This window comes from Eumetopias jubatus, unplaced genomic scaffold (assembly GCF_037043125.1).
Source record: "Eumetopias jubatus isolate StellerSeaLion01/CBP00866 unplaced genomic scaffold, mEumJub1_p1.0 scaffold_12, whole genome shotgun sequence".
Taxonomy (NCBI): Eukaryota; Metazoa; Chordata; class Mammalia; order Carnivora; family Otariidae; genus Eumetopias; species Eumetopias jubatus.
Genome location: NW_028274818.1, coordinates 10,910,992 through 10,923,713, shown reverse-complemented (window position 1 = coordinate 10,923,713; position 12,722 = coordinate 10,910,992). Strand labels below are relative to the sequence as shown.

Here is a 12,722-nt window from a genome sequence, read left to right as displayed (position 1 = left end):
GGGCAGACTGATAACCGGAGCTCTTTGGTTTCCTTGCTTATTCTCTCTGAATCACGCTGAGAACAGAGAATATTTTCCCTTCCTCATCTCTCTTTCCCCCATAAAAACACGTGTGTATTTCCACGTATGTTACATGTACAAGTTACCAGAGGTAAGAGATGCTTGAACCTGACTTGAGGAAAACAGGAGGAAAAAAGACACGTCCCCAAATGAGTTTCATTTATATAATGAAAATAAATTTTTACACAATCAACAGAAACACATCAAGTTGGTTTTTTTTTTGCGAAAAATATTTTTAAATAAATTTTTGTCTTTTTTTTTTTACAGTCTGATATACATATGTAACAAGGTTTATGGCACTGTAACCAGAATCAAATCAAAAAAAAAATTAAAGGAAAAAGGTGGGAAGGAAAGTAATTGATTTTTATTGAATTCCTTTCGATCTCCAAGCTGGCAAATTTGCACTATTTGTCTATTATTCGGCTGCCAGCTCTAACTTGTTTGCACACTCAAAACACCGTATTATTGCACAAGAAGCCAGTGAAGGCATATGGTATAATTGTCAGTTCCTCGCTATTTCAAAAAAAAATCTCTTAAACCCAGAGAGGGGGGAAATAATCCCGAGTATGAAACACACAAAATCAACAGTATCTTTTGTCTCTTTAAAGAATGTGAAGGGTTCTTAGACCACTTAAGCTGCCCTGATTTTCTCTTTGCACCAGTGAGTACAACAGGGCTTGGTTTGGTTGGGTTTTTGTTTCCTGTGTGGACGGCCCAGGCAGCTCTCGGGCCTTCGTGATTCAATGTCTTTTCTGTCTCTTACTTTTGGTTCTTTTTAATTTGTGTAAGTTGTAGTATCTTCGGTCTATGAACCTGCACAGACTATTTAATCATAAACTCTACAAATAGCTTAAAAGGAAAAGGGGAAGAAACAAGTTTTATTATATTTTTATTGTTGGCTTAAAAAAATTACTCCTTTAGCCTCCCTGCTTTATCAGTTCGTGGGAAGGAAATCTCAACGGCATCAAAAGATAAATTCTTCTCACACTTGTGAAAAATAAAAAGTTTTTAAACAAGTTTTGTTTCCATTCACAAACTTTACCCCATCTAAAAAAAAAGGAGAAGAAAGAAAGAAAAAGGAAAAAAGAAAGAATCCATCCTTCTTTCTCTTCGTCTCTTAATGGAGACGAGTAATCCTTTCCATCCAGACTTTTGTCAGACGACCGTTTCCACGCCCATCAGCTTTGGTGTAAGAATTCGCGGTGTCACACCGTTGTTCAGGTCTTCCTCAAACTCCAGTAATTGCCCCATGAAGTTAAGGTTTGGGGAAATAATTGGTCGTTTGCCTTTGACAAATTTATAAGCATCAGTCATGGTCATCCGAGTGTGCTTCATCAAGTACGCAATGACGATGGTGGCAGAACGGGACACCCCCGCCTGGCAATGGATGAGAAGCCCTTTCCCACACTGGTGAGCTTCCTCTGGGAAAAGGGAGAAAGCCAAGAGGTGCAGGAAGGAAGGAAGAGATGGAAAAAGAGAGATTAGCTTTTATCCAGACTTGACAATGTTATATTTTGTAGAGAGAGAAAAAAATAAATAAATTCAAATGGCTTTAAAGCTAAGTATAATTTACTAGTTAATTGTGTAGACTTATGGTTGCAACCTCCAGAACTGGCTAAAAGCAATATTAGCATGAATAAGAATTTACATTTCTCCATTTAAAGAGGGGAGTAGGGGAAGGAATCATTCATAGTAACAGTTCACTTCAACTTATTGCAGCCAACACAGTTAACTTCCATGTTAAGCAAGCCACTGATTAAGTAGACCCTTTTGATAAAGGATGTTAATTCCAATCACTAGGTTGTGTGGCTTATCAAAACTAGTGCTGTTAACAATGTCTCTCCCAGCTGTGATAGAGAAAAAACCATTTCTTTCTTTACATTATGGAATTGCTCTGTACAGGAACTGGTATTAAATGGATTAAGGATTTCAGTCTTACTAAACTCTGAGGTTAAAGAAAAAAAACCCAACCAGAAAGTTGCTATGTTCGGCTTCATACCAGAATAGCCTATTATTGCAAATGTAGCTAAAGACTTGCAGTTATCAGGCACAAGGCGTCACCTATATCTGAACTGTCCAACCTCCCCACATCTGAGTCTGCTGTTCCAACACGGCGGTGATGACAAAGACGGAGGAATTCTAGTGGTGGCGCAGAAATCAGAGCAACTGAAAGAAGCAGTATTTTATAAGTTTTCAGATACATTAGAAGCTCAGGGGAGTGGCTTATGGGCACTGCCTAAATAGATTCTTAATGACACTTCTAGACTAAAAGGCGTCCCATAGAAAGAATCCCTGAAGGAATATCAAGTAGATGAAGAGTACGGCCGGGGAGTAAGGAGGAGTGATCTAACTTAAACCACTTTTTTTTTTTTAGTTTATTTATTTATTTAAGTAATCTCTACACCCAATGTAGGGCTCGAACTCACGACCCAGAGATCAAGAGTTGCATGCTCTTCCAACTGAGTCAGTCAGGTGCCCCTAACTTAAACTAGTTCTACTGGCTACCCACCAGTGGATCGAGAAAAGAAACATCATGCAAAATTCCATCTTAAAAATCTATGAATTAAGCTTGTTTCTCATACATAAAAGTATCTGAAGAAAGAATTTCCCTTTTGCAATTTCTTCTCTTCAGCACACACTATTTACTGACCTCCACACCAAGACTGAGAGGCATGGTGATAGGAAGATGAGCTGCAAAGTGCTAGGTTGGACCACTGGTTCCACTACACACTAGATGAGTAATCAGGTCTGAGTCACTTAACTCCCCAGAGCTTCACCCCTCTGTCTACATAATGGGAGTAATACTCACTAACAAGGCTCAGGGAATATGGGAATATCATCCAATTCAGGAATAAATAAATTGGCATAGTTAAACCCTAAACATACACTCTGCTTAGTTTATATTATTAGACTCTCTGTAAATGTCATTATGGTTACAAAAACTGCTGCTTCCCCTAAAGCTAGACCATACTATTTCAGTTTATCTAATGATATAACAATGAAAATAACATTGTGCCTATGCAGGCTATGATGCTGAATTGTTCTTCAGGTTAAATGCTATTTGTTACTTGTTTTGTTTTCCTTCTAAAAAAATCAGATAAGCCTGAATAACCTGTAAGGAATGCAGGTGCCTTGCTTGAAATCCTGTTGGGACAAGCATGCCTGATGCTACTCATTAAATGGAAAACAATCTCTTAACTTCCCCCAGCTGGGATTAAGTCAGATAAAATTGCAGTCATAACATCATATATCAACCAGAAAGTTCCTCATCTACTTGGTGACAAATGTTTCTTCCTCGGGGCTCAAGGTTTGATTCAAATATCATTAATAAAGAATCTAAGGTGTCTTTGCATCCACAAATGTTGCCATTCCGGAACTAACAGAGCATTGGGAACTTTGCCCCAGCAAAGATAGAAAGGCCCCTATCTCAGAGTCAAGAGCCTTGCATTCTGCTCCCTTCTGACTCTAAAATTCTTACAATCTTGGAGAAGTCACTTTATTTTTCTGAGTTCAGTGACCACCCAGACTTTCCTTCCAGACTGAGTAGTCCATGGTCCTGCACTGAAGGCACAATTAGCAAGGAAAACAGCTGGGTGACATGAGCAGAACTGCCAAGTCTACAGCAAATCCACCAGACCCAAGCCCTTTTTTCTGATAAAGGAGCACCAAACATGAGTGCATTCTTCCTGGGACCTTGGCCAGTAACAATCTGCTACAATATTTAGGAAAAGTACTGATCACCTTTTTGTGGTAATGAAGGTTGTTGTCACTTGAAAAAAAAAAATTGAGTGTCTACTAGGTGCCTGGTGTTCCCCCCAAATAATAATTTGAGCCTTAAAACAATTCGAGGCTATAGAAGCAGCAAAAGTTAAAGTTAGGATTAGGGTTAGGCTGGCAGTTACTTCCTTCTGGAGATTAAAGTCTGCTGTTGTTAGATTTTCCCCTCCCTGGGAACTACTCAGGCTACACAACCTGATCTTTCCTACTTTAGCGAGTTTGGAGCAAGTCCTATGAAATCTAGTACCATCTCACTAACGCTCATATTCACACCCTTCTGCTACCCAGTGTTTAAGAACTGAGACAAAGCAAGTAGAAGGGAAAAACAACACAGCCCTCTGCTCCTGTCTCCTCTTCATTGATGTGACTGACATGTAAAGATGTTCACAACAGCACTGTTTTACTGAAAAACATTCTTTAGAAGCAGCCTTTCAGCAAATGCCACCTTTGCCTCAACCTCGTGTAAAGAAGCTATACCAACTGCAGATTAATTTAGCCCAACGTAAGGGAGGCATGGGTGAGTTTGGAGATGGTGTCGTCTTCCCTGTATTTTACCTCTCGCAAGGTCCGACAGACATGGTAGACCAGATAGCCACAGCAGCAGCCGCTCTGGCCTCCATTGCTTTCTTCTTGATTACTTCTTTTGAAATTCTGGGACAAAACATATCCATGCTCTTCCCTAACACCTTTTCATTGAGAACTAGAGGGACATGGATTTCCCCACCAAACGGAATCACTGTTTCTTTACACCCATCCCAGGGTCTCCCATGCATTTGTTCAACGGGCTGTGACTTAGAAGAACACTTTGGCAGCACCAGGTGGCAGAGCCTGAAAACACCTCAGAGCAGCTTTTCTGCAATGCAGGCATAAACTTTAGGCTTGATATCAAAGCAAAAGCCAGAGGGGAAAGGAAGGTGGAAGACCAGAAGTCCCCTTGGGAGATAGTTACCAATGAACTCAAATGCCTCTTCAAAGTATTGCCGCAGGTTCTGCTTGTTACTGTCAGTAGCCGGCAGCCTCTTGTAGTTGAACAGGCCTTTCTCGTAGTGGTAGAGGGGCAGGTGAGTGGTGACATTGATGACGTAGCCGATGTTCAGCCGCTGCATCGTGTCCAGGTCCTGAGCGTCCTGCTCATTGCCAAGGAACAGGAAGGGCAAGATGGGCGTCAGCTCTGCATTCTCGATGTCAGGGGTGGTGGGGATGGACTGAGGTAGCATGCTCGAGGCTGCAGATGCGCCGCCCCCCACCTCTCGGCATTCTTGGAGCTGGAGGGAGTTGTCACAGAGGTTTTCATGGTTCTGCTTAAAACTGCTAAGTCCACCTGGAGCAAACACACAGAAAGTGACAATGACCATCCCTAGAACTTCAGAGCTGGCAGAAAAGGCCACTATCCCCAGAGACATAAGTGTGCATTCCTGCAGGTGCACGTATTTAAAAATAATATCAGAACAAAAACGCAAGGCCATTTGGGGATCCAGGACAAGCTTCAGAGGATCTCACTGCATGTGGTCCTCTGGCAATGTGGCTCTTTATGCAAACTGTGGCATGTTCCCCTGGAAAGAGTTCATTTGTAGCACCAGGCAATTTTACCAGCAGCAGATTTGATCTGCCTCAAAGAGCCATATGCTCAGTGGCCTACATAGAACCTTGTACTTTGGGAGCCAAGGAAAGCATGGTCGACCTCCTCGGGCACTGTAGGCATGTCTTGCACTCTTCCATAAGCTGACCTCACCCAGAAAGACAAGTTTGCTCCCAATACACAAGAGCGGCTGTGGACAAGGACCTTGGAAGACCCAGATTACCTTGGCTATAGTCCCAGTAACACAACTTCTTGGCTCTGTGACTTAAGCAAGTTAATTTCTCTCTCTGTGCTTTTGGTTTCCCATCTGTAAGATGAGGGTAATAGCATCTACCTTTTAGTGTGGTTGGAAGTCTAGACTGAATGAATACAGGCAAAGTGTGCAAACCTCCCCATCAACAAGTGCAGCATCATTTTGGGGAATATAGCTTAAGAAAGTGATCTAACCAAAGATACCTAGCTAGATGTACAAAGAGGTTTACTACAGCATTATCTGTTTTACAGAAAAGGCCAAGGACCAAAACAAATTTTAAAAAAAGAAAAGTTATTATATTCATCCAATGGAATATTATGAAGCCATTAAAAGTTATGAAAGGAATATGGAAACAAAGAAAATATTTCTATATTTAATGTTAAATGAAACAAAGCCAATTCAAAAACATTCATCATACATGTGATCAAAAACTAAAGGACCATGCAAAAAAGAGCACTTGTTTAAGGTAGGAAATTTATGGATCACAGTTTATTATTTAAATTTTTCTTTTAATATTTATTAGATGTATCACACACATGCATAAACCCAAAGGATTATCAGGAGGGTCAAATGACACAATGTACATATAAGGGCCAGGAAATCTGAGTTGATACTATTCCCACCAAGTGGGCTCTATTTCTCATATTACCTTAGCCTTCCTTTTGAAAGGAGGGGGAAGTTAGAGACTTCCTATAAGCTGAAAGCCTCCAGAACACAACATTTATGCTCTCTGATAGACGTCCTACAACTGTCCTGATAGTTTTAGGAGATAAGACCGGAAAACACAAAGCGTGGACAGGATACGATTGTGTTGAAATAAAGACAGGAAGTCTATCTGTCCACTAGTTTCCGAACGTAACATAAGCCTTTCCCCATTTCAAGTCTCATCTTTGGCATCTACAGCAGGAAGCTCCAGACTATAACCTAGACCAACTCTCAGGGCTGTGCTCGCCCAGTACACAGCCAGCTAGGCGTGACGACTGAGCAAGTCATATTTTCATTAAGGTCCAGCGGTGACACAAAGATCATTCAAAGAGGGTAATATTATGGTCACTCACTGCATCCATCAGTAAGTGCAAAACCCTACCTTTGCTTTTTGAAAAGAAAAACAGGAGCTATAAATTCATTTTAATGGATTCTAGAATTAAACTCTGCCTTTACATATCACTAGTTTACTCTGCTATGAAATCATGATTAAAAAGTTTGTCTGGGCCCTAAGAGATTATTTTTAAAGTAGACAGAAGAAATGGAAAACCAGAAAGATTTCAGTAGTCACTACTTTCTAAAAAAAATTGAAATTACCCACCATCACCATTACAAACCCCACGAAAGAGACTTTAAAGAGTTATTTTTAAATCCGCTCAGCTTTGCCTCCATAAAATCCAAGTAAACAATTCACACTGATTTTGTGATGGGACCCTAATTCACTTTTTTTTTTCCCTTAAGAGAAAGGCAGTGGTTACACTTTTTCATATAAGATGAGAGGAAAGAACAACAAAATAAATTCAAAAGAAGTCCCTAAGGGGTTGGGGGGGGAACTTTTGTCTGTTCTTATTTAGGGTACTCAAGCTGTAATTTGTCTTAAAAGCAGCTAGTTTAAAAAAAAAAAAATGCATGCCAAAAAAAAAACCCACACACAGAAAAAAGCAGCATACAGCTTTTTAAAATTCTGTCTCTACACCTCCTTTCCCCATGACATCAGCTGGAGGCTCCCCACCTGCCCAGTTGCCATAGCAGTTACACAAAGACATACAATGACATCAGTTGGCATGATATCAGCTCTTTGAGTACAAACAATACAAGAAGAACTACTTTGTTTAAGGCCTTTGGTGCAACTGTGTTCTGGGGAACCAATGATGTAATGCTAACAGGTGGCATGGGCCTTCCATTTGCCTAATGGGGGGAAAAAACATGGGGGAGGGGAGAAGGGAATTTGAGACAGACAGACACAGAATGCTCTGAATCCCAGGGGGTGCTCATGTGCAAAACCACATGTACATTGTATGTTTAAGCCATGCCGGAACTCTGCTCATAGAATATTTGGAGATGGAGAGGATAGAAAAGGAAATATTATAACTCAAATACATGAGTTGGACAGGGAAATTCTCCTTGAAGGGCATGAAGAAACAGTCTCCTGTTCACTTGCCGGTCAGCTGACCAGCGTAGGCATCAGTTCTCACTAAGGGTCATGCAAATCCACCCACAGCAGCCACGCAATTCTCCCGGGATGGAGCTTCAAACAAAATCAACCAGTCGAATCTCACAATGGTGGTTTTTTAGAGAGATGTCTGCAGGGAAGATGGTTTTCTTCTCTTAGGGGATTGGAATTAGAAGCTGGGGAAGGAGGGGTGGGCACACTAAGGCTAATATGGTTTTCTCTTCCAACCACCTTCCCCCCGCCCTAACCCACTAGCGGCTAAACCGTCTGATCACTTAATGAGGAGCTTTGATTATGTCCTGTTCCTTATTACTACGTAAGAGCCTTCTAACAGGATAACTAACAAGTGAGGTAGAGACAAAGTAGCTGGTGATTAAGAACCCATGTTAGAGGCAGACAGACCCAGGCTGCAATGCTGATTCTGCCCCATAAGAGCTGTGAGTCCTGGTGCAAATCATCGTCCTTCACTAAGCTTCGGTTTACTGATCTGTAAAGTGGGCATAATGTCACCTATGCATAGAGTTGTGGTATGGACAGCCTGTGTAAACATGCTGATATATAACCAGGCATTTGATAAACAATGTCTTCTTACCCCGCTATCAGCACTTGCCCTCATCGCCCTTTGATCCGTCCACACTGCAGTCCGTGAGAACCCTAAATGCCATGCAGTGGTTCTCAGGCCAGATGGCTTGGCTTTGAGTCCCAGCCCTGGCGACACCAGGTACCAGACCCTGAGTAAAATTTCTTAGCTCCTGGTTCCTCAGTTTCCCCAGATATAAAACAGGGACAATAATCGTACCTACCTCACACTCCCATTTTGAGGATTAGACTGGTTAGTAAAAATAAAGTATTTTGAAACAACATCTATCCATGGTAAGCACTTTTTTTGTTTTCATTACTTCAGAAAGCTGCTATTTGAAAGATCTAAAAAAAAAATTTCTTTTGCTTAATATAAAGACTCTAAATGATCAGTAAGCTAATATTCCAGAGTTTTTACTTTTTATTTTATTTTATTATGTTAATCACCACACATTAGTTTTAATATTTTATTTAAAAAGAGCTAGGGACCAATGTACCTGAGCAGTTTTAACACTTAAATAATATATTTTTATCCTAAAGAAAGCTGCAGCGCCCTATCCTTCCCTAAACAATAGATCTGATTTCATTTGTTTGCCCTCGCTTCCCCAGTAAAAACTGCATATTTTTTGAATTCCTGTGTGGTTGTTTTTTGTTGTTGTTGTTTTGGTTTTGGGGGGGGGTTGTTTGTTTGTTTTTTCCAGAAGAGGAGTATGTTTTAAATAAAATGGCTCTTGACCCATCCCTCCCCCCTGTCCTTGTCACCACCAGGCTGAGCCATCTTCTTACGCACACGATTGCTTGCAGTCACAGTGCAAATATTTTCAAGGCATGAGCAACATTGCTGGGGGCAAACATTTCCAACCTTATCTCAAAACTGTGTTCTCTGACAAAATTAGCATGGTCAGCACTTTGATTCTGAATGGGAACAACAAGGAAGATTCCACCCCTAAAGAAAAACATGTAGAAATGTAAGTCCCAGTTTCTTCCAACAGTACGGCGACAGACCCACTGAAGCAATGGAGTCTAGTTTTAGTGGGAAACTCTCTGTAGATCGGTTTCAGCTCCTGCTTGGCGGTTTTGCAGTCCCAGAAACAGCAGAGCCTTCTGTAATGTGATTCAGAAGCAGCTCTTTGGGTGGCAAAGGAAAGAACCATGTCCAAATATGGAATCTATAAGCCAGAGATTTTCATATTCTGAAGATGGACAGCACTGTCGCACACACGTTTTTTGGTTTCATGCAAAGCTGGAAAGTGAGCACTCTCCAGAAATGTCAGGAAAACTCTCACTGAAGGCCAGCAAATGGAATGAACCCCCAAAGAGAGGTACAGGGAATGAAAATGCAACTCTTCTCTACCAACTTGCTGTGAGCATACCGAACACCCCCTTTTGTTGTCTACTTTCTCTTAGTGGGTGACTAGACTTTTATTTTTTTAATTTTTTTTAAAAAGATTTATTTATTTATTTTAGAGAAAGAGAGAGAGTGCGAGCAAGGGGAGGGGCAGAGAGAGAAAGAGAGAGAGAATCTCCAGCAGACTCCGCGCTGAGCACGGAGCCCGACGTGGGGCTCAATCTCACAACCCTGAGATCATGACCTCAGCTGAAATCAAGAGTTAGACGCTCAACCAACTGGGTAAGCCTGGGTGAACAGTCTTTTAAAGTAAAACAGTACTGGGGCACCTGGGTGGCTCAGTTGTTAAGCATCTGCCTTCGGCTCAGGTCATGATCCCAGAGTCCTGGGATCGAGCCCCACATCGGGCTCCCTGCTCAGCAGGGAGTCTGCTTCTCCCTCTCCCGCTCCCGACCCTGCTTGTGTTCCCTCTCTTGCTGTGTCTCTCTCTGTCAAATAAATAAATAAAATCTTTTAAAACATTTTTAAAATGATAAAAAAATAAAGTAAAACCGTACTTTGATGATAGTGGCTAAGAACACAGACTCTGGAGTCACAGATGGCTTGGTTTTAAAATCCTGGCTGCCATCACTAACTAGATGTGCTACCTTGGGCAAATTATTTAATATCCCTGCCCCTCTGTTTCCACATCCACATTATGTAGTTAACCCTGGTGTCTATTTCCTAGGCCTCTTAACATGGATAAAATGCTACATGAATTGATATTATTACTACCAAGGGGAGAGATACTGGTGTAAAATGGGCCCTAGAGGATCCTATTTTGTGGGTCCCCCGTGGAAACTGCAGTGCATCAAAGCAGACTCTCAAGATTCTATATACGTAAGGATTCTTGTGGAAGAAACAAAGCCTGGATAAACTGGAGGGGACGCCATGATTCCTGTGCTGCAATGCTCAAAGACGGGGTCATGGTGACGTCATACTTTTCAAGGCAGAAAATCACCCGCCTTCACAGGAGAAATATTTGGGATAGCAGCTAAATCCATACAGGATACTGTTCCTGCTTGCTTTACATGGAATTGCCTTTATAGCCCACAGAATATATTTTATAGTAGGAATGATTTCAAGTCCAGGGCCAGGTGGTATCCCCTAAACTGTGTTACGATCCTGTCCCCAGGCAACGTGTGGGGCGGCTATATTAAAGAGAGAGGATGAGTCAAGTGAAAGCGCTGTGTCAGTAGCTATAGGAAGAAACAAAGGGATTAAGAAACACTTTTATTACCCAAGGAAGAGAGAGATTTGAGAGGCTGGGTCCAGCAGTTCGGTCAGTGGGATCATGAGTCAGTGATGAGTCTCCCTGTGATCCCTACAGTCATGTCATTTCATCGTTTACATGTGAAATGTCCAACGTGTGAAAAGACATAAGCAAAGAGGTGTCATTAAGCTTAATCTTAACAACATCAGGATCTTGAATCCAACCAAGCACGTACTGATGATTTGGGCAAATAGTGTTAATGTTCCAGGGAGATATATCTATGTTGCCTCGTGGGTTTTTTGTTGTTGTTGTTTTTAAATTCTCTGGTTTCTTTGATAGGAGATAACAAGTTATCTACAGATATATTAAAGCCAACTCTAGAAGGCAGTCTATGATATATAAGGCAGCAGGGGGAAAGCTTTGCCTTGATTCAGAATAGTGGCTCAGCCACAAGCCAGCAGTGTGGCCTTCTGAAAGTTACTGGGTGTTTCTGGACTACTTTTCCTTAAGTATAAAATGGGAATACGACTACTCAGGTCTCTTGTAATGATTCAGTGAAACTACTGGTAAAATATCCATCCTGGTATCTTTAGCTATTTGGATAAGAATTGTCCGTGGGTCCACAAAGATAAGGAGTACCCTGGGTGGTCAGGTGCCGGAGGATGACCGTGCTCTGGCGCGGTAAGAGTTGGGGGTTGAGCTTGAAGGAAGGTACAGTTGGTTCAGAGACATGAAGAAAAGAACTTTGCTAGCACCAGTCCCAAGCAAGGGAAAGAGTGCCAAAGCAGAGGCCACAGGGCACACTGCCTACAGCCCTGCTCTTGTAAAGGTCATATTCAGTGCTGTTGGGTCCCAGCTTAGACTCCACCAATGCAAGAGGAAATGGCACACAGAATGGGGGGTAGGTCTGGTGGCTGATGGTCTCCCCTGGAAACTTCCTTATATTTAGTTATTCATGTTCTAAGATTTCAATAGAGGGAAGATACATAGGGTGATCAACTACACATAAATGCATTCCTGGCAAATTTTCTGGAGATACGTATACACACACACACACACACACACACACACACAACACATATATTTCTAGAAATTTTAGAAATAGAAATATAGAAAAATTGTGTGTGTGTGTGTGTGTGTGTGTGTAACTTTTCTATACTTATAATTCCCTAATTAGCTGAGATGTTCAAAATTTTGCTCGGGGTCACTGTACAAAATCTTAGTTTAAGCATCTGTAATATGAACACATGCAACGTCGCTTCACAGCTAAAACTGCACTTTCAATATTTCCTCATTTTTTTTGTATTTTTCTTCCTATGTATATCTAAATTAAAAGCTTTAATAGAACTTTGGTTCTTGGAGAGCAGGAATAGTCTTATTTAAATCCCTCAGTACACAGGGCTTTGCCAAATGTCACAGGAAGACAGGTGGTTTGTTGTTATGTTTGATACGAACAACTGCAGGGAAGAGATATTGAGATAGATGATCAATCCCCTTTTGGAAATAATTTACAAACATTAAAAGATAAAGTAAAAGGATCTCTCCAGTGCCTACTTTACCTAGTGACAAATCATAGGTAGAAAGTATTTCAAGAATACCCCTCACAGTGGTTCTGGGTGGCTCAGTTGGTTAAGCACTGCCTTCAGCTCAGGTCATGATCCTGGAGTCTGGGGTTCAAGCCCCACTTCGGCGGGGGGGGGGTCCCTGCTCAGCAGG

General features: G+C 41.5%; 1 protein-coding gene across 1 annotated transcript in view; it reads right to left on the bottom strand.

The window, feature by feature from the left end:
• Positions 1-404: 404 nt before the first annotated feature.
• Positions 405-12,722, bottom strand: part of DUSP10 (dual specificity phosphatase 10) — a 38,786-nt gene continuing 26,468 nt past the window's right edge. Inside the window, exons 3-4 of the mRNA XM_028104771.2 lie at positions 4,787-5,158; positions 405-1,481 (exon numbers count right to left, since the gene is read on the bottom strand). Coding sequence (XP_027960572.1) covers positions 1,216-1,481; positions 4,787-5,158 — 638 coding nt within the window. The 3' untranslated portion in view covers positions 405-1,215. The remainder of the gene's footprint in view (positions 1,482-4,786; positions 5,159-12,722) is intronic.